General features: G+C 42.4%; 2 protein-coding genes across 2 annotated transcripts; both read right to left on the reverse strand.

The window, feature by feature from the left end:
* Nucleotides 1-420: 420 nt before the first annotated feature.
* On the reverse strand, nucleotides 421-7,234 carry LOC143104758 (acidic mammalian chitinase-like). The gene is made up of 11 exons (XM_076269037.1): nucleotides 7,210-7,234; nucleotides 6,000-6,029; nucleotides 5,332-5,533; nucleotides 5,036-5,095; nucleotides 4,717-4,882; nucleotides 4,216-4,340; nucleotides 3,559-3,682; nucleotides 3,011-3,196; nucleotides 2,698-2,820; nucleotides 1,744-1,882; nucleotides 421-812 (listed from the first exon to the last, which is right to left on the reverse strand). The coding sequence occupies exons 1-11, from the start codon at nucleotides 7,232-7,234 to the stop codon at nucleotides 526-528; spliced, it is 1,467 nt and encodes a 488-aa protein (XP_076125152.1). The 3' UTR covers nucleotides 421-525.
* A 913-nt stretch (nucleotides 7,235-8,147) lies between these two features.
* On the reverse strand, nucleotides 8,148-17,888 carry LOC143103684 (acidic mammalian chitinase-like). The gene is given in 11 exon segments (XM_076267467.1): nucleotides 8,148-8,403; nucleotides 9,014-9,201; nucleotides 11,776-11,898; nucleotides 12,525-12,710; nucleotides 13,497-13,620; nucleotides 15,163-15,287; nucleotides 15,851-16,016; nucleotides 16,451-16,510; nucleotides 16,853-17,054; nucleotides 17,409-17,438; nucleotides 17,864-17,888. Coding segments are annotated over 11 exon segments (1,485 nt in total).
* Between the last annotated feature and the right edge of the window lie 1,174 nt (nucleotides 17,889-19,062).

Here is a 19,062-nt window from a genome sequence, read left to right on the forward strand (position 1 = left end):
AAGCATGCGTTATGAATTTCATATTTGTGCACAAGAGAAAAAAAGAATAGAAATTACATAAGTAACAATGCAAAGTGTTTCTTCAACATTTTCCTCAGCGTATCATTTCTATTTTCTGACCATTTCTCTGTTCAATGAGAGCAGCTGTGAGGCTACATATGTAATGCAAATTATAACGAAATCATAATAATAATAATGAAATGACAAGATGCAGGGTGAAGTTAAAGTTGACACTGACTTGATTGTTTTAAGAAAGTAGACATTTGATAGGCATAAAACTGTAAAGAAAAAAAAGCAGGCCTCCGAATGCAAGTATTGCATGCTATAAAGTAGGCTAATCTGTCATGTATCTATAGGCTACCTTCATGTCATTTAACATCCAGCACAATGCATTTTGTGTTGGTTTTATTCGATCGTCCAATGTGTGGCCCTTGCCCCTCGGATTACTTCATCACAGTTAGTATGGCTCTCTAGGGGGGAAACAAAATGGCCATCCTTGCTGTAGAGGGCGTCAGATAGTCTGGTCTATGCCCAGTTGCAGCAGAGGCAGGCTGGGTCAAACACCAGGCTGGCAGGGCAGTTCAACATGTAGGTCAAGCTATTAGCGCACTCATAGAAAGCGTTCCTGTTGGTGGGGTCGGGGTAAATTCCGCTGGCCTTGCCAATGCAGAATCCACTACTGCTACCTCCACTGCTACTGCTACCTCCACTACTGCTACCACCACTACTGCTACCTCCACTACTGCTACCTCCACTACTGCTGCTACCTCCACTACTGCTACCACCACTACTGCTACCTCCACTACTGCTACCTCCACTACTGCTGCTACCACCACTACTGCTACCTCCACTACTGCTACCTCCTCCACTACTGCTACTGCTACCTCCACTGCTGCTACCTCCACTACTGCTACCTCCTCCACTACTGCTACTGCTACCTCCACTACTGCTACTGCTACCTCCACCACTGCTGCTGCTACCTCCACTACTGCTACCACCACTACTGCTACCTCCACTGCTGCTGCTGCCACCTCCACTGCTGCCTCCATTTGTGCTGCTGCCGCCATGAGGTTGGTCTTTCTGAGGGCAGTCTGTGGTCCAGGGAGAGAGAGAAAGCAAGGTGAAATGAATACCTCTTGTAGTAGGTAGTATAGCGCATTAATGTTTAGCATTATTGATTAGCAATAATGTTTAGGAATGGTCACATTCTGTTTCAATGGTGACATTGCGAGACATGCTTGTGGAGAAATCTTGTTAAGAGGTTATGGAGGGAAAGGGGGCGCTGTGGAGCCATTCAAATGGTTTTTGATGAACAATTATGTTGTATACTGTAGGACACGTCCATGATTTTCCATGAAATGATTAGCAGTCAGAGAGTGTGACAGCAGAGTGTTTCTGTTTTATATCTCTGAACTGTTACTGTATGTGGTTGTGCCCCTGTTGAGCAGGAGGATTTTTTAGAAACGAGGCTATTTAGAAATGAAATGTAAATATTAGTGGAGGATGTTGCTTCCATGGAAATCATAAAATGTAGTCCTAAATATGTGAAGTCATCTGTTTTTGTAATGTCTCCCTCCCAGTCAGTGACTGAGGGCAACCCCTTCCAAATGGGCGAAGCCTCCAATGCTACACTGTTAGCACTACACTCACTGTTAGCATAATTTCCCTATGCATGTAGTATGCGTTCGAAGACGAGCTAGGCTAACAATAGTAATGGAGTTTAATTAGGCTGGTTACTCTTACCCTGTCCAATGCCAAGGCCGCTCTTGAGGGTACTGATCAGGGGGTATTTGCCCTGGCTGCAGAAGGTGCCGCTGAAGTCATCCAGGTCCAAGGTCCACACCATGGCTCCACCAAACTGGTTTTTCTTCAGCCACTCAATCTGAACCGCACCCAGATTCAGTCAAACTTCAGTCATAGTATGCACTCTCTGTTAATACGGTAAACTATGTAAAATGTTGAAACTGTTGAAATGCTTTTTAACTTATGTTTCTTCGCCACGTCATCTGACCTGAGTCCACCCATATAGCAAGCACACGTTGGCCCCATGTTGGTCCAATGGCATAGCAGCCGTTGGCATGATGTGTACTGACTTTGGGCCAACGGCATAGCAGCCGTTGGCATGATGTGTACTGACTTTGGGCCAACGCCATTTTGGCTGGTGAGGTAACACGGTTGTGACGTTGAGATTTCAATAGAAAATCATTCAACAATCTGCAAAAACATCAGCCTACATATCAGACCCATGGCGGAGTGTTACCACTTGCTGATTATCTTTATCATTGAAACATGGCAACCTATAACCTATAGCTTATACATAACCTATTGAACCTATAGTTATAACCGTTGAAATTCCACATCCCACACTGCCAACGAATACCAACGTTCGGCCAAGGTGTGCTTGCTATCTGGGTTGGCTTTGTCGCCGAACATGACTAGCCTATAAACCAACATTCGATACACAATTGCTTGAGGGGCTGACGGTGGTGTGACATTGTTTCACCGTTGAAAATTCCACCTCTGACACTGCCAACCAATACCAACCTTGGGCCAATGTGTGCTTGCTATCTGGGCAGGTGCAAGGTCATTTACTTGGCCACCTGAGAACTCATGGGTTTTTTACTCTTCTTAACATTAACATTATATTCCTTGACATTGACATGCTTGTAATGAATTTTACTTCTGGTTAGCCCTTACCTTGGCCTGGAAGCTCTTGATATTGTCATAGCCGACCCAGGCGAGCTGGCTGTTGTAGGCGTAGGGAACCATCTGGACGGCATCCCAGGCTTGAATGGCTCCTCCCTTCAAGAAGCTGCAGATCTGCGCTTGCAGGGAAACAACAGTGACTGTCAGAGTAGCAGAAGCTAAAACGAACGCCAACAAGGACTTCAAATACACTTGTAGGTGTATCCTGCGTTGCAAGCGAGGTTAACATGCTTAACTACATAACTACTGTTCTCGTTGGGTACAGTTACACTGGCACAGAGAAAGACAGGACATTTGTACCCACCTCATAGTAGGACCAGAATCCAGCTTCCCTGGTGTAGGTACCAGCGGGCCCGGGTCCAACAGAAGGGGCACCAACACCAGTGTTGGAAGCGCTGGCCAGTGTGAAGGTGCGTCCATAAGTGGGGAAACCAACAAGCAGCTTCTCAGCAGGAGCACCCTGGCTCCTCCAGTAGTTCATGGCGTAGTCCTGATCACAGCACAGGAGAGTTAGAGTGACTATACACAGGCAAATATTATTCATATAAACTTTGAGATTTTTTTTCAAACAGCTTTTAAGGAGGAGAAGCTCCAATTTATTAGTTCTTAAAGATGCCTTCTTTATGCTGATGTCTGCTACAGGGCAAAGACCATTTACTACCTACTAACTTAAAGTTAAACTAACTTTAACTTTAAAAAACAAAACAATGCACTCGTGTGTATCTGGATCAGTGGATGGTTCAAATTCTGGCAGGGATTTGTATTCTCTGGACCTGGAATTGTGTGTGTGTGTGTGTGTGTGTGTGTGTGTGTGTGTGTGTGTGTGTGTGCGTGTGTGTGTGTGTGTCTCACTATGCTGTAGTAGATGTGTTCCCCTGTGTCGGCAGGTCCCTTGTACAAGGGACTGTTCTCCCCTGTGAAGTGCTGCCAGGAACCATGGAACGCATAGGTCATGACGTGGAAGTAATCCAGGATCCTGACAACGATATGAAACTCTGGCTTTAGCTGAATGAATGACAAGTGACTTCACAAAAGCTTTGGGCCTTTCCAACCTCAGGGAAGGCAATTGCGAAGAGAAGCTGAAGTTTTATCATCCTTGTAGGGCTACAAGAATGTTAGTTTTATGTGTATAGGTTTTCGACAGATGACAGGTGTCATCGACCAAAAGCGGTGAAAAAAAAATCACTGAGGTTACAGTCTGGAAATCCGCTTTGCATTAAGCTGTGGTCCACCACTTATTAGGGTGGACCAATCAGACATATACATTTAAAGATGAACCCAAATGTATTCATCAATGATAACACCATTGTAGCCAGCAGGGTTTGGGAAAACGTTAATATTATCAGCTTCTATTAGTGGCCAAGTAGGAAGTAGTAATCCCATACCAAATATTCTAGGTAGGTGGAACATACCAATCGTTTAAAAAGTCAAGTGGTTTCTACACCCAGTAGGATGCAATGGCTGGAAACAGTCTCCGAATGGGTCTGGTTATACCAGGCTAGAACTCACTTGCCGAGCTGAGGGATCTGGTATGCGGCATCAATGGTGCTCTTGCCGGCGGACACGGCAGCGGTCAGCATCAGGCGAGGGCGGCTGTTGCTCACGCCCTCAGCCTCAAAGGCGTACAGCATCTCCTGTGTGCACAACATGACAGACAAAAGGTGACACACTGCATTTCTATTCATTTTTCTATTTTTCTAAGTACAGCTTTTCTCTTTCTACAACTGTGAGTCTTCAAAGAGCTTTACATACTATTGTCTCACAACTTTTCCCAATCACACACAGTTCACACATTCACACAGTACACACATTCACACCTATCAATGGTGAAGACTGCCATGCAAGGTATCAACCTGCACAGCGGGAGTAGTGGGAGGGTTAGTGTCATGCTAAAGGACACAACGTCAGAAGGAGCCTGGCCTTAATGTGAATCAGTGGCTGAATGACTCCTGTCCATCTTGAGTCAGTGTGTCTCCCTCGGTGACTGTGATAATGACCAGCAGTTCTCACCTGGGTAAGGGTGGTGAAGAGAGTCTTGTCGATGGCAGGGCTGCCCTTGGTGCCAGGGAACTCCCAGTCGATGTCTAGACCGTCAAACCCGTACTGCCTCAGGAACTTGATCACGGAGCTGATGAAGGTCTGACGGTTAGCAGAAGTTGCTACCATAGCAGAGAACCTGCACAGGGAGGGGAACAGAAAGATTAGAGAAAGAGAGAAAAAACTGATGGTATCTAGCAAAGAAGAAACTTGGTGAAGGTTTCTTCTCATATCTTTGGTTGATTAACAGTATCTGCAGTTATAGACGTCATACAGGATTGTGATTATAGACCTTGAAGCGGTTTCTTTGTTAGCTCCACCAATGGCCAGGAGGGTCTTCAGGTTCTTGTTCCTGTGGGATGAACCAAGAACACAGTGTGGAAGTGAAGAGCAGATAACCAGTGGAGAACATGCTGACCAGGGGGCTCTTTTATTTCATCAGTTTATTCTATTTTCTCTAAATAAAGGTTGTATTTGTGGTTGGATCTAATCTTATCTTTTAAGACTTGAAAATATAGTAGCCAGTAACTATCACATATAGGTGAATATTGTGTTCATAAGTTTGGGCTCTTTACTACAGATACTCACTGGTTCTTGAGGGCCTGGATCTCGGCATAGAATTTCTCATCGTCCCACTCGGTGCTCTTGATCTGGTTGTTGTCCATGGTGGCGAAGGCATAGATCAGATGGTCACAAAGGCACGGGTCGATGTTGGAGGGTAAGAACTTCCCAGCTCCAGGTCTGTACTGACCCCAGTTGGTGAAGTAACATGACAGGAGATAGGAGGATCCTGGGATACACACAGAGAGGAAGAGAAACGTCACTCCCAGGATTCAATTAGTGCTGCAACTAATGATTATTATCACCGTTGATTACTCTGTCACTTATTTTTCTGATTAAGTAATTGTTTGGTCTACAAAATGTCAGACAATAATGAGAAATGCAGAGCAGTGTTTCATAAAACCCATCAAATATCTTATTTTGTCCGCACACGAAGATATTCAGTTTGCTGTAATTGAGGAGTTGCCTAAATAAACCAGAAAATATTCTAATTTAAGAAGCTGGAATTATAACTTTAAGGTTTGTTTCCTAAATTTCTAAAGTTCAAATATGGTAATTAAAATATGGTGGTTATGATCCATTTATTAGTTGACAGCTAATCAAGTAATCAAATAGTCATTGCAGCTCTGGACTCAACACATGAACTGATAGAGATTTACAAGGGCTTATGGCATGAGTTGGGAGAGCGGTCTTACCTAGCTGCGCATGCAGCAGGAGAGCCAGCCCTGTTGCAGAGAAGAAACATCAGACGTGTTTTTTTTTTTACATATATTCACATGACATTAAAGGAACAGTAAGTGATTCTTAGCCAGTACACAAATCTTTATATTTATATAGCGTAGCAGCTCTCAAGAAACCAGTTTATGAATCTGCCAGGTATTATTACATGGATGACCTCATAGTGTGGGCCAACATATAGCTGAGAAGTGTAAAAAAATGGAATATTTCTATACCTCAGAGAGTACAATTCAGTTATTGTTATCAATTCAATTCAGTATACTGAATTATTCAAAATAGTTTTGGCTTTGTATATTCGTATGTATTCTTATAGCATATTGACTCTCAAGAAACCACCTTATGATTTTGTAGGGGCTATTATATAGATGACTTCATAGTCATCTATAATACTCCAACATACTCCAACATAAAAGACATTTAAAGCAACACCAAAGCACTTTTCCTCGCACGCACGCTACTTGTTTTTCCAGCACCGGCTTTGCAAATAACGATGTCCACAGACAAGGTAGAGTATGTTGCATGATTTTATGAAAGTAAGATGTATTGCGACATCAGAAGCAAGTCAAATGTGTAGTTTCTTACGTCTCATTCCATCTAACTACAGATCCGCCATCCGATCTGGCAAACTTGCATAGTGTAGTTAGCCGATAGAGGGTCGCAAAGCGAATGCAGAAGTGCCGTTCACCCTGTTATGAGTTGGTGAACCACTGAAACGATTTTGGAAACATTATTTTAAGGTACAAAAAATCTTTGGTCTTGCTTTAAAGGAATAGTATGCTATTATTATAAGCCAAAATACAGCCAATACACAAATATATAAATTTGCATAGCGTAGCATATTGGCTCCCAAGAAACCACCTTATGATTAGGTGCTTTTATATAGATGATCTCATAGTATGTGCCAACATATAAATGAATACTGTAGGTGTAAAAATGGCAACATGTCTGTACCTCATACAATTCAATTCAGTATACTAAATTATTCAAAAAAGATTAGTCTCTGTGTATGTTTTCATATCTTAAAAGTCCATTCAGCTGAAATACAGTGAAGTTTAAATAAGATAAGCCACTATGAATACATATGAATTGAAAATCAAGTAAATGGTAAATAAATGGTGAAAATTTTCCCCACTGTATTAAGAGGTCTCAGTGTGAAGAGTTACTTACCAACGCAAATGAGAAGCTTTCCCATGGTGCCGCTGTACAATGATAAGTGGGCACTTAGTGTTCTTATATACTCTCAGACCAGCACAACTTATCGTCCAATCTCTCCCAAGGACATTTACACTGGCGCTGAAAACTGTTCTTTAATTAGTAAGATGGAGGTGTTTGTTCAAGGGTATTTCAGCTCTGCGTTCTTTTTTGAGACTGATAATGTGCCTTTGATCTCTGATAAACTGTAGTGTATCTCAGTAAGTAGACTCTGTATATAATATTTCATAATGAGAGAGGCAATCAAGTATGAAAACACAACATAGTTTAAGACATAGTTTATAAATGCCTCAAGAAGTTTAGCTTGTTATGTTTATTAAAAGTGATTATATTGATATGGAACATGTTATGTTAGTCGTGTGTGCTTCTGGTTGCCTCAGCAAGGTGAGGAGACAAACAGGACTAGAAACAAGACTGAACTGAGAAAAGCTTCCCAAATGTTTAATTAAAATGAATGGATTTCAATGTTGATTGCTCAAATAATCAAGGACTCAGGTGTGAACAACTCACTGTTGCTCTACGTGTGTGTGTGTGTGTGTGGCAATGTTATTAAGAAATTGTGAAAGATAAGGGAAATAAAGAGCAATTATGTAATGTAGGACATGCTCTTTGTAAATGTGTGTGTGTATTTGTCTCCTGTGGTTGTGCTCCTGTTTACACAATTATGTCTTATAATTATTTTGACCAATGTTGACAGCATGGCCAGAATGTGAAGACTTTAATATTCCTTGATATTTGTAACATCCTTTCTGAAATCAGAATATTATGTATCCTACAAAAATGAAATAAGAAATAATAAGAAATATGGTCCAAGGTTGTTTATTTATTGATGTTCTACAAACGGAAGTAGAATGGTGGAATAATCTAGAAGGATTTGGACGGAGGAGGCTCCTCTATGCCCAGTTGCAGCAGGAGCAGGAGGAGTCGAAAACCAGGCCAGTAGCGCAGTGCTGGATGTAGGTGATGCCACCGGCGCACTGGTAGAACGTGTTCTTGTTGGTGGGGTCAGGGTACGTGCCGCTGGCCTTTCCCTTGCAGAATACATTGCTTCCTCCACCACTGCTGCTACTTCCTCCTCCACTGCTGCTACTTCCTCCTCCACTGCTGCTACTTCCTCCTCCACTGCTGCTACTTCCTCCTCCACTGCTGCTACTTCCTCCTCCACTGCTGCTACTTCCTCCTCCACTGCTGCTACTTCCTCCTCCACTGCTGCTACTTCCTCCTCCACTGCTGCTACCACCTTTACCTTTACAGCCATCTCCACTGCTGCCGATAAAACTGCCACTTCTGCTGATGCAGTCTGGGGCAAGGGAGATAGAAAGGGGGTGAAGGTGAATACCTGTATGACTGCAAAACAAAAAGTCCCACTAGGAGGCAGTATAGTACATTGATGTTTAGCATTGATGTTTAGCAATATTCAGATTGTGTTATGCAAGATTGTGTCTCTAATTTTAATCATTTGACAGCATGATCAGGATGTGAAATCTGCTGTGAAATGTTTAAATGTGTATTTTTACTGCACTGTTTACAAAATAGTTGATTAAAGTTTAAAGAGATTAAACAGTAAAATTTTGCACTGTAATAAATTTGAGTATGAGTATGAGTATGAACATGAACACAAACAATGTAAGAACATAAAAACAACATATGGCTAAACCCTCCAATACTATAATGTTATCATACATGGCACAGACTGTAAGCATAATTTCCCTATACACGTATAGTATACAGTATGAGTTCGAAGATTAGCTAGGGTAACGTTAGCTCTGATTAGTTTAATGGAGTTTAATCAGGCTGGTTACTCTTACCCTGTCCAATGCCAAGGCCGCTCTTGAGGGTGTTGATCAGAGGGTATTTGCCCTGGCTGCAGAAGGTGCCGCTGAAATCATCCAGGTCCAAGGTCCACACCATGGCTCCACCAAACTGGTTTTTCTTCAGCCACTCAATCTGAACCGCACCCAGATTCAGTCAAACTTCACTTATACACTCTCTGTTAATAGTGTAATTTACTGAAATGTTAAGACACATATTTTACTTATTTTTCTTTTGCCAGGCCATCTGATTTGAGTACTAGTAGCTTACAAGGTTTTATAAGGTTTGGCTTTCAAACCCTCATTACAGTAAACCATGCTACTTATGCCTTAGACCATACATGGGCAACATACGGCCCGCGGGCCACATCCGGCCCGTGGGCTTTCCCTGACCGGCCAGCGTAAGGTCCGTGAAAGAACAATAGTCAAGAGCCTAGCATAGAGATAATGCATGCAAATCAATATCGTTGTTTTTATTTTGAAAGCGACTGCTATTTGTACGCCCATACATTTGTGCGTGGATGCATACGACGTAAACACCCTCACTGATGTGCTGGTGAATAGAATTTGTGCTTCTGCGTCGACACAATGCAGTTGCCTTTAAGTCGGCGTAAACCTTTCAAAGTTTTGGGCCCTATCATGACATTCTAAAGTGCATCGTCACTCGTCAAAAGTCTATTCAAATTTAGTAGGATGTCCAGTTCACATTGGGAGGGGTTTCGTTCTCAAAAGTGGAGCGCATGGCGTAACAAGGTGTTCCTAGGTATTTTAATGAGTCATATGGGTGTGTTTGGGGCGTAACATCATTTTAAACCAATGAGAATGACATCTGTCATTCCCTTTAACGGCGCAACGCGCGATATGTCAAATAAATGCATCGGTATTTTGGCATTCAACGGCGCATTTGAAGGAGGCTGCTTGCGAGACCGTATGGAATAGTCATTCTTAAACCATGCTTTACTAAAACCTAGCATAGCCTTCACGCATTTGCACTCGTCTATTATTTGAACTCATTGGCAAAGTGAAACTAACTTCACCAAGGAGTCAGTCAACGACAAGACAGTTATATGCAGTTACTTTCACTATTGACTGACAATGGGTTACCATCGAAAACATAGGCTGGAAAAAGCAACACTTACCCTAATGTTTCTCAAATGACTGAATAAAACAACATTTATCCTGCAGAGGAGTTGCTTATATCTCGTGACAGTGCGTCTTCAGCTGTGCTCCATACGTGTCTCTCGCCTCTCCCCTAATCACTTTTAACCGTCATTACCAATTTGCAAATGATGGTGAATAACTACTCATCATGAGATGTACAGTATTTCGTAATATGTTTATTCTAATTATGTTTACCATTGTAATCGTGCAATTTGTAATGCTTTGCATGGACGTGCGCTGGTGTGCGTTCATGAATGATAGAAGGATGGTGCGTGCACCTGCCAATATGACTGTTGACATGCGCTCTTAAAATAGCATATGAACAACTCGCCATTGACTTCTGACCAGGTTTAGGTGGTGTATGATAGCGATTTTTAGACAATGCGCCAGGTCCCTCCCTAGGTTGTTAATTGCCACACCCCTGGGCGCAATGCTTAAAAAATAATTGTGCAAAATAACGAATTCAACTTCGCGCCGGTGAATAACGAACTTTACGCCATGCGCTGGTGACCCAAAATACAGCCCAATGTCTCTTATGTCTGCGTCGCTCACCACCGCAAAGGTTGTCAGAACGAACTCCTGCTGTTTGTTGGCGATAAGAAGTGTTAATTTCAAAACGTTACTGGCAGATAGAGAGTTTACATTCGGATAACCCCGTCACTGTAACCAAAATATGTCTGAGTTTATTTGCAAAGCTTATGTTAGCGAACTAGTATGATGCTACTACCCACAGGTTGCTTGAAGCAGCCGGCTCAACACACAGGGCGAGTTGACCAATCACAGTTTTGTGCATAAAGTTAAAGCAAAAACATAGCCTACATTTTTAAAACAGTTTTCTTTGTGCATGTTGATTAACTAATGACAGCCTATTGTCTGCTTCACATTTTATGATGGTAATGATTTAATGATGAAATATTGCTGAGTGTTGATGAAATGGTGGCACAGGCCTATGGTTGTACTGACTCCTTCACATTTTCGTGGCCTAGCCTAATTATAAAGATATTGTAGTACTTTTTTATATCAGTCTTTGAAAACTGAAAAAAAAATGTCAATGTCAAAAAATCATTTTCGAGAATGAGGATTAAATACTGGACATAGATTATATAGCCTATTGCTGTTTTTCCTTGGTCTCCCTCACATTTTCATCTGTTCTTACGAGTAGTAAACAAAACATGATTTACTTAATGTTATACAAGAACAGAATAGAATTGGACAGAATTGAGTTCAGACTTGAGTTCGGTATTTTGGGTCCGGCCCTCCTCAACAGTCCCAGTTTGTCATGTGGAAATTAGTTGCCCACCCCTGACTGTATTGTGCTATTAATCTTTCTCATTGTAGGACTTTGCCATTCTCTGATTAACACGGCAAACCATGACATATGATCTCCACACTGCCATTGCTAATCCACAGAGAATTAATGGTTTTTATCTTACTCTAATTCTTAACATTAACAGTATATTCCATGACATTAACTGTGTCTATCACAAATTGGTGTTAAAATATTTAATTTATTTATTTATTTATTTGACTTCTGGCTTTCTGCCCTTACCTTAGCCTGGAAGCTCTTGATATTGTCATAGCCGACCCAGGTGAGCTGGCTGTTGTAGGCGTAGGGCACCATCTGGATTGTGTCCCAGGCCTGAGTGGCTCCTTCCATCAGGAAGTTGCAGATCTGCGCAGGGAGACAACAGTGACCGTTAGAATGGCAGGAGCCAAACAAGGACTTCAGATACATCTGTGTGACCTGCATTGTGTGTCGACTGTTCAGCTCAGTCCTGCACCTCGGGGGAGGAGAGGTGGAAGTGCTAGCAAGGATGCTAAAAATTGGCAGGCAGTGGTAGCGTAGTGGTTAACCACTACACTACTACTGCATCCTAACCCAGCTCCTTAACCACAACGCTACCACTGCATGCTAGCCCAGCTCCTTAACCACTACGCTACAACTGCATGCTAACCCAGCTCCTACAAGGCTTGCATGTGGTGGTAGCATAGTGATTAAGGAGCTGGGCTAGCATGCAGTAGCCAGAAAAAAATGTGGGTTAATTTCCTGGCTTCCACCGTTGTGCTCTTTAGCAAGGCACTTAATCCCAAATTGCTCTGAGGACACTGGCCCTTGTAATATAATTTACATGTAAATCACTTTGGATTAAAAGCATCTGCTTAGTGAATACATGTTAATTTAAAACCCATAGGTACTAGCGTCTGTCGCACAGGACCACAGAAACACAGGACCTTTGTACTTGGGGCAAATGCAAAATAAATTTCATGGTGTTGATCTAAAAGTAAGCAGGAACCTACCTCATAGTAGGACCAGAATCCAGCTTCCCTGGTGTAGGTACCAGCGGGCCCGGGTCCAACAGAAGGGGCACCAACACCGGTGTTGGAAGCGCTGGCCAGTGTGAAGGTGCGTCCATAAGTGGGGAAACCAACAAGCAGCTTCTCAGCAGGAGCACCCTGGCTCCTCCAGTAGTTCATGGCGTAGTCCTGATCACAGCACAGGAGAGTTAGAGTGACTATACAAAGGCATATATTATTCATATAAACTTTGTGACCTTTTAAAGGGACACCAGACAAGCCTGAGTGCTTTTTCTTTTCAAAGCTCCCCCTAGCGTCTGTATGTGTCGATACGTGTGCGAGCCCTCGCTCGGTCTGAAGCTCTTTTCCTTTTCTTTGCATCTTCCGTAAAGGGTTTTTGCTGCTTCTTCGTCGGGTCTGCCATTATTCACACGTTTGCAACAATCGCTAGCCGGATTTCGTTAGCCTGCCTCTGTGCTGGGGATGCAGGATGTAAACTGATCTTGCTTCTCGCGATGTCTGAGACTTTGTGAGACTGAAGGTCGCGGGTAGGATACACCGAACTTGCAAGCGGGATATTCTTCCTACAGGCAGTAGGGGCGGGCGAGAGAGTCTTCATTCGCCTGTAATGAGTCATTTAACCATATACCGACTTACGAAGATTATTAATTAACATGAAAATGTTGCCAGGTGTCCCTATAAAATCAGCTTGTCAAGAAGGAGAAGCTTCAATTATTCATTTGTAATAATGCTTTTGTTATGGTAAAGTGTGTGGAAATTCCAGGCAGAATTGACCTAGAAGAAACCCAAGACACCTGCCGAAATCTGCTAAACCACAAAGGCCATTTACTCACTAACTTCATCTTTAAACAAAAACCAAAGTTCTGAATCAGAGTATGGTTACAATCCTGGCAGGGATTTGTGCTCTCTGGACCTGGAATTGTGTGTGTGTGTGTGTGTGTGTGTGTGTCTCACTATGCTGTAGTAGATGTGTGTCCCTGTGTCGGCAGGTCCCTTGTACAAGGGACTGTTCTCCCCTGTGAAGTGCTGCCAGGAACCATGGAACGCATAGGTCATGATGTGGAAGTAATCCAGGGTCCTGACAAGGAGATGAAACAAACAAACTTTGAGCGTCTCCAACTTCAGGCCATTGCGAAGAGGAACTGAAGTCTTATATTTCTTATCATCCATGTAGGGGTGCAAGCACGACAACGTGTATGGGTTTTAGCTGTCATTGACCAAAAATGAGTGAAAATAATTCACTGAGATTACAGGGTCTGGAAATCTGACAGGTGATTTCATAACTAACCCAAAGGCTAGAAATAGTCCCCAAATGGGTCTGGTTATAGACCCTTTCAACAATAACAACAAAAACAATGCTTGAACGTTCTATTTGGTTCCCAATCTACTTCCTCTGCATTAAGATAACATATGGAATGTTAAAACGGAAGCCTTGTGGGGCCAACTATGATGCTGATAATGGAACTCTCTTGAAACGGTCTATTAACGTTTTTCATGTGACGTATTCTAGGTTCTATAGCTTTGTTTACATCCAGCTGGTAGGCAAGGGACAAGTTGAACCCATTGAACATCGTTGTCTGCAGCTGCCTCTCAGTAGGCTACATCTCTGTATTTCAGCAATGTCAACATTTCAGGCATCAATAAAGGTGTTGTTTCGCTAAAATCGCCCTGATTTGGTGCATTGATCTGTATCGATAACGTTATGGGAGAACCTGCATGTAGCCTAATGGTAGCCTAACTTTTTTTCTCTGTTCAAAACTCGGTTTACACGAAGACGATAGACTTTCTTAGAAGCTGTGAAATTTGACCAGAAAGGAACATGTCTTCCTTCTGAAAGTTGACACAAAATCAAACAATATTTGATCATTTAACTTCAACTGAACAGCGACAGGTTTTGGTAGGCAGTAGACTTAGCAGACGTTAAAACGGTAGCCTACTGTTATAGCCATGAATCCTGTAACATATTATATCATACAGTATAACAGCGATGGCTTATTCGAACACGATCTGCATGGATATATAACCACCCAGAAAAACTCAGAATGTGAGTGATAAAGTTCATTAATTGTATGAAACTTTTTATTAGTTATCCATTGCAGCATCGCCTGTATTAGGCTGTTATGCTAGCTCAGCCTTTCCGGTAAAAATAATCTTTCCATGTTTAAAATGCTGCACTTTTTCCCTTCATAGCCTATCTCTGGGAATTCATTTTTGGATGACTGTAGATAGTTGTATTTTAGCCTACGTCTTCATAGACAGTAGGCTACACCATTAGGCCATCTTGAGAATAAAAGACTTCACAGCTGCTAACGATCATCCTCCACAACCACAAGGATAGGTAGGCTAAACGGTCGCTCGTCGCCTTTTTGCTTCTTATTGTAAAACCAACTGTTAGGGCCTACACAAGTGGTCGGCGTCCCGGTCAATATTGGATATTAAAATGTCAATTTTGAAGCTATTTGTAACTATGTGTAGCCTATGCAACCCGACTGTTGTAGGCTTGCCTACCACTCTCTGAAGTTCCTTGCCTACCATTCTTGCCTACCACTCTAGTTGTAAACAAACGCTCACATGACATTATGACGTAGGTGCAAAACCTTAATACCAGGCTAGTACTCACTGGCCGAGCTGAGGGATCTGGTATGCGGCATCAATGGTGCTCTTGCTGGCAGACACAGCAGCGGTCAGCATCAGACGAGGGCGGCTGGTCCTCACGCCCTCAGCCTCGAAGGCGTACAGCATCTCCTGTGTGCACAACATGACAAACAAAAGGTGACACACTGCATTAAGTACAGCTTTTTTACTTCTCTGAGCACTCAAAAAGCTTTACACATTAATGCTTTCGTTTGTCCATTCACACACACATTCACACATAACAGTGGTGAAGGCTACCATGCAAAGCGTCAACCGGCTTATCAGGATCAGTTGGGGAGTCAGAATGCCATGCCCAAGGACACTTTGACAAGGTCATAAGGAGCCTGATTCAAAGGAGTGACCTTATGGTGATTAAACGACACCTTTACAAGGTCAGAAGGAGCCGGGCTCAAACGAGTGATCTTATGGTGACTAAACAACTCCTCTACAAGATCAGAAGGAGCCTGGATCAAATAAGTGACCTTATGGTGACAAATGACTCCTCTACAAGGTCAGAAGGAGCCTGGATCAAATAAGTGACCTTAAGGTGACTAAACGACTCCTCTACAAGGTCAGAAGGAGCCTGGATGAAGAGGTAACTGAACGACTCCTCTACATACTGAGCCTGTTTGTCTGACCCCCTTTGTGACAGTCATAATAACCAGCAGTCTCACCTGAGTGAGGGTGGTGAAGAGTTCCTTGTCGATGGCAGGGCTGCCCTTGGAGCCAGGGAACTCCCAGTCGATGTCTAGACCGTCAAACCCGTACTGCCGCAGGAACTTGATCACGGAGGTGATGAAGGTCTGACGGTTAGCAGAAGTAGCCACCATATTAGAGAACCTGGACAGGGAGGGGCACAAAAGGACAACAAACAAATCAGAGGGGAGAGAGAGAGAGAGAGATAGGGTCGATGAAAAATAAATCAGAACAGCAAGTTGTATGTGATATGTTTATTAAATGGGGACTATGGACTCAATGGTATGGTATGTTAGTATTTCTTCAAGAAGGTGGCATGTGCCCATGTGCTGCAGTGACTTCATATTTTGTGGTTAGTGAGTGTCCTGCTCCTAAGAAACACTGGACTTGGCTGAAGAGCACTAAAAATCCCTTGCTTGCTTAATCCCTTCCCTTATGTTAGAAAAGACAAACCAGCAGAGAGAGAGAAAAAATGATGGTGGCTAACAAAGAAGAAACTTAGTGGAGGCCTCTCATTTGTTTGATTGATGCACAGCATCTACAGTTACAGAGCTTTAAAGAGGTTTGGAATGACAAACTTTGGAATATTTTCTTTGTTGGCTCCACCAATGGCCAGGAGGGTCTTCAGGTTAATGTTCCTGTGGGATGAGTCAAAAACACAAGAACACTGTGGTGAAGAGCCGATAACCAGTGGAGAACATGCTTACCAGGGAGCTCCTGACCTTGGGGTAGGGGGCAAATATAATACAACCGAACATTTGGGGCAGTTACATGTATAGTTCTGCTTTGGCATGGATTAGGATAAATTGAGGCTAAATGTGGTGGATGTCACTTCTATTTAATCAGTTTATCGATTAAGATACAAAGTTTATATTTGTTATCTAATCTTTTCTTTTGAGAGTATAATATAGTAGCCAGTAACTATCACATATTGTGCAAATTGTGTTCATAAATGTAGGCTATTTACTACAGAAACTCACTGGTTCTTGAGAGCCTGGAACTCGGCATAGAATTTCTCATCATCCCACGCCGTGGTCGTGATCTGGTTGTTGTCCATGGTGGCGAAGGCATAGATCAGGTGGTCACAAAGGCACGGGTCGATGTTGGAGGGTAAGAACTTCCCAGATCCAGGTCTGTACTGACCCCAGTTGGTGAAGTAACATGACAGGAGATAGGAGGATCCTGGAATACACACAGAGAGGAAGAGAAACATCACTCCCATGATTCAATTAGTGCTGCAACTAATGATTATTATCACCGTTGATTACTCTGTCATTTATTTGTCCGATTAATTAATTGTTTGGTCTATAAAATGTCAGTGGTGAGAAATGTGGATCAATCTTTCCCAAAGCCCAAGATAATGCCATGAAATATCTTATTTGGGCCACACCCTAAGAAAATCAGTTTACTGTCATAGAGTAGTAACCTAAAGATTTTTTTTTATATGGTGATTAAATTATGATGGTTCTGGTTGACAGCTAATCAATTAGTCCAATAATTGTTATATTATGACATTGATTGGGAGAGCAGTCTTACCTAGCTGCGCATGCAGCAGGAGAGCCAGTCCTGTTGCAAAGAGGAACGACCAGACGTGTTTATTTACATGTATTCACATGACATTAAAGGAACAGTAAGCGATTCTCGGCCAATACAAATCTGTAGATTTATATAGCGTAGCATATCAGCTCTCAAGAAACCAGTTTATGAATCTGCCAGGTACTATTACATGGATGACCTCATAGTGTGGGCGACCATGTAGCTGAGTAGGTCTTAAAAAATTCAACATTTCTATACCTCAAAGAGTATAATTCATTTTGTGCAAAACAAGCTCTGGTTTTCTCTTAAAATACTGACAACCCATTATGAACATATATGAATTGAAAATGAAACGGTAAGTATTACATCACATTGAGTAAGTATTACATATGTAAAAAAAATGGTTACAATTTTCCCCACTGTATTAAGAGGTCTCAGTGTGAAGAGTGACTTACCAACGCAAATGAGAAGTTTTCCCATGGTGCCGCTGTACAATGATAAGTGGGCACTTAGTGCTCTTATATACTCTCCAGCACAACTTATCGTCCAATCTCTCCCAATGACATTTACACTGGCGCTGAAACAATAATCCTTTATTGAGAGCTCTTTCATAAGTAAGATGGAGGTGTTTGTCCAAGGGTACTTCAGATCTGCATTGTTTCTGTGAGACTGATAATGTGCCTTTAAACTGTGAGACTTTCTGAGGGTACTTCAGATTTGCATTGTTTCTGTGAGACTGATAATGTGCCTTTAAGATATACAGTACTGTAGTAGATCTCAGTAAGTAGATCCTGTATGATATCACACAAGGAGAGAAGCAACCTAATGACAAAACAAAACTAGTTTATAGAAGCCTTAAGAAGTTTAGTTTGTTGTAAGTGAACATGTTTCTAGCATGTCATGTAGAAAGACATCTGCACCTCGGGGAGATGAGGAGATGAAGGAGGGCACTATGAGAAAAGCTTCCCTAATGTTTTATAGAAAATCTATTTCAAATTTTTAATTTAAATGAATGGATTTTGGTGATTATTGCTAATTTAATTGCCAAAAGCATGTGCTCCAGTGTGAATAGCTCATGGCTCTGTGTGTGTTTGTGTGTACAGTATGTGTGTACTTGGAGCAACGTCATTAAGAGATTGTGAAGGATAAGGGAGAGTTATTAAACAAATAAATAAATTGGTTTAAAGAACAATTATGTAATGTTGTGGTTGTGGTCCTTTTTGCACAAAATGGCGTTTGTAACAAACGGAAGTTCGGGAGGAGCATGACGGAATTTGCCACGCCTCCTTCAATCAGACAGGTTACTTATTCGCAGTCTGCCTCTATATGCCGAAGTTGCAGCATCGGCGTCACTCCGCTTGCAAGGAGAGCTACTCCGCGGACCATATCTTTGATTAGAGCAGGGTTGGATGTAGGATCGATTGCCCTCGTTTCGCAAGGAAAGCAGGCCTACGTCGCCTCCTCGAACAATCAGTTTATCTTTCCTCTCCTACTATAGCCAATCAACCGAGCACCAGCGCCGCAGCGCAGACCTCCGTTCCTCCGGTGTCTCCCCCTCTGTTCATGCAACAAGTTTTTCAACTCCGCAAGTTATGGCAGCCCGCGTGCAGCCCACTACCTTGTCTTCCGCTACTGCGGCCTCTTTCTCTATTCC

This window comes from Alosa pseudoharengus, unplaced genomic scaffold (assembly GCF_046254945.1).
Source record: "Alosa pseudoharengus isolate Yale_2024_CS ecotype anadromous, Long Island Sound unplaced genomic scaffold, YU_APseudo_1.1 YU_APseudo_1.1_scf_5, whole genome shotgun sequence".
NCBI classification, from domain to species: Eukaryota; Metazoa; Chordata; class Actinopteri; order Clupeiformes; family Clupeidae; genus Alosa; species Alosa pseudoharengus.

Coding starts and splice junctions, on each gene's coding strand:
- LOC143104758 (XM_076269037.1), bottom strand. CDS start 7,234: ATGGGAAAGCTTCTCATTTGCGTTG. Junction 6,030..7,209: donor AAAGCTTCTCATTTGCGTTG/GTAAGTAACTCT, acceptor TCTCTGCAACAG/GGCTGGCTCTCCTGCTGCAT. Junction 4,341..4,716: donor TCTTCACCACCCTTACCCAG/GTGAGAACTGCT, acceptor TTGTGCACACAG/GAGATGCTGTACGCCTTTGA.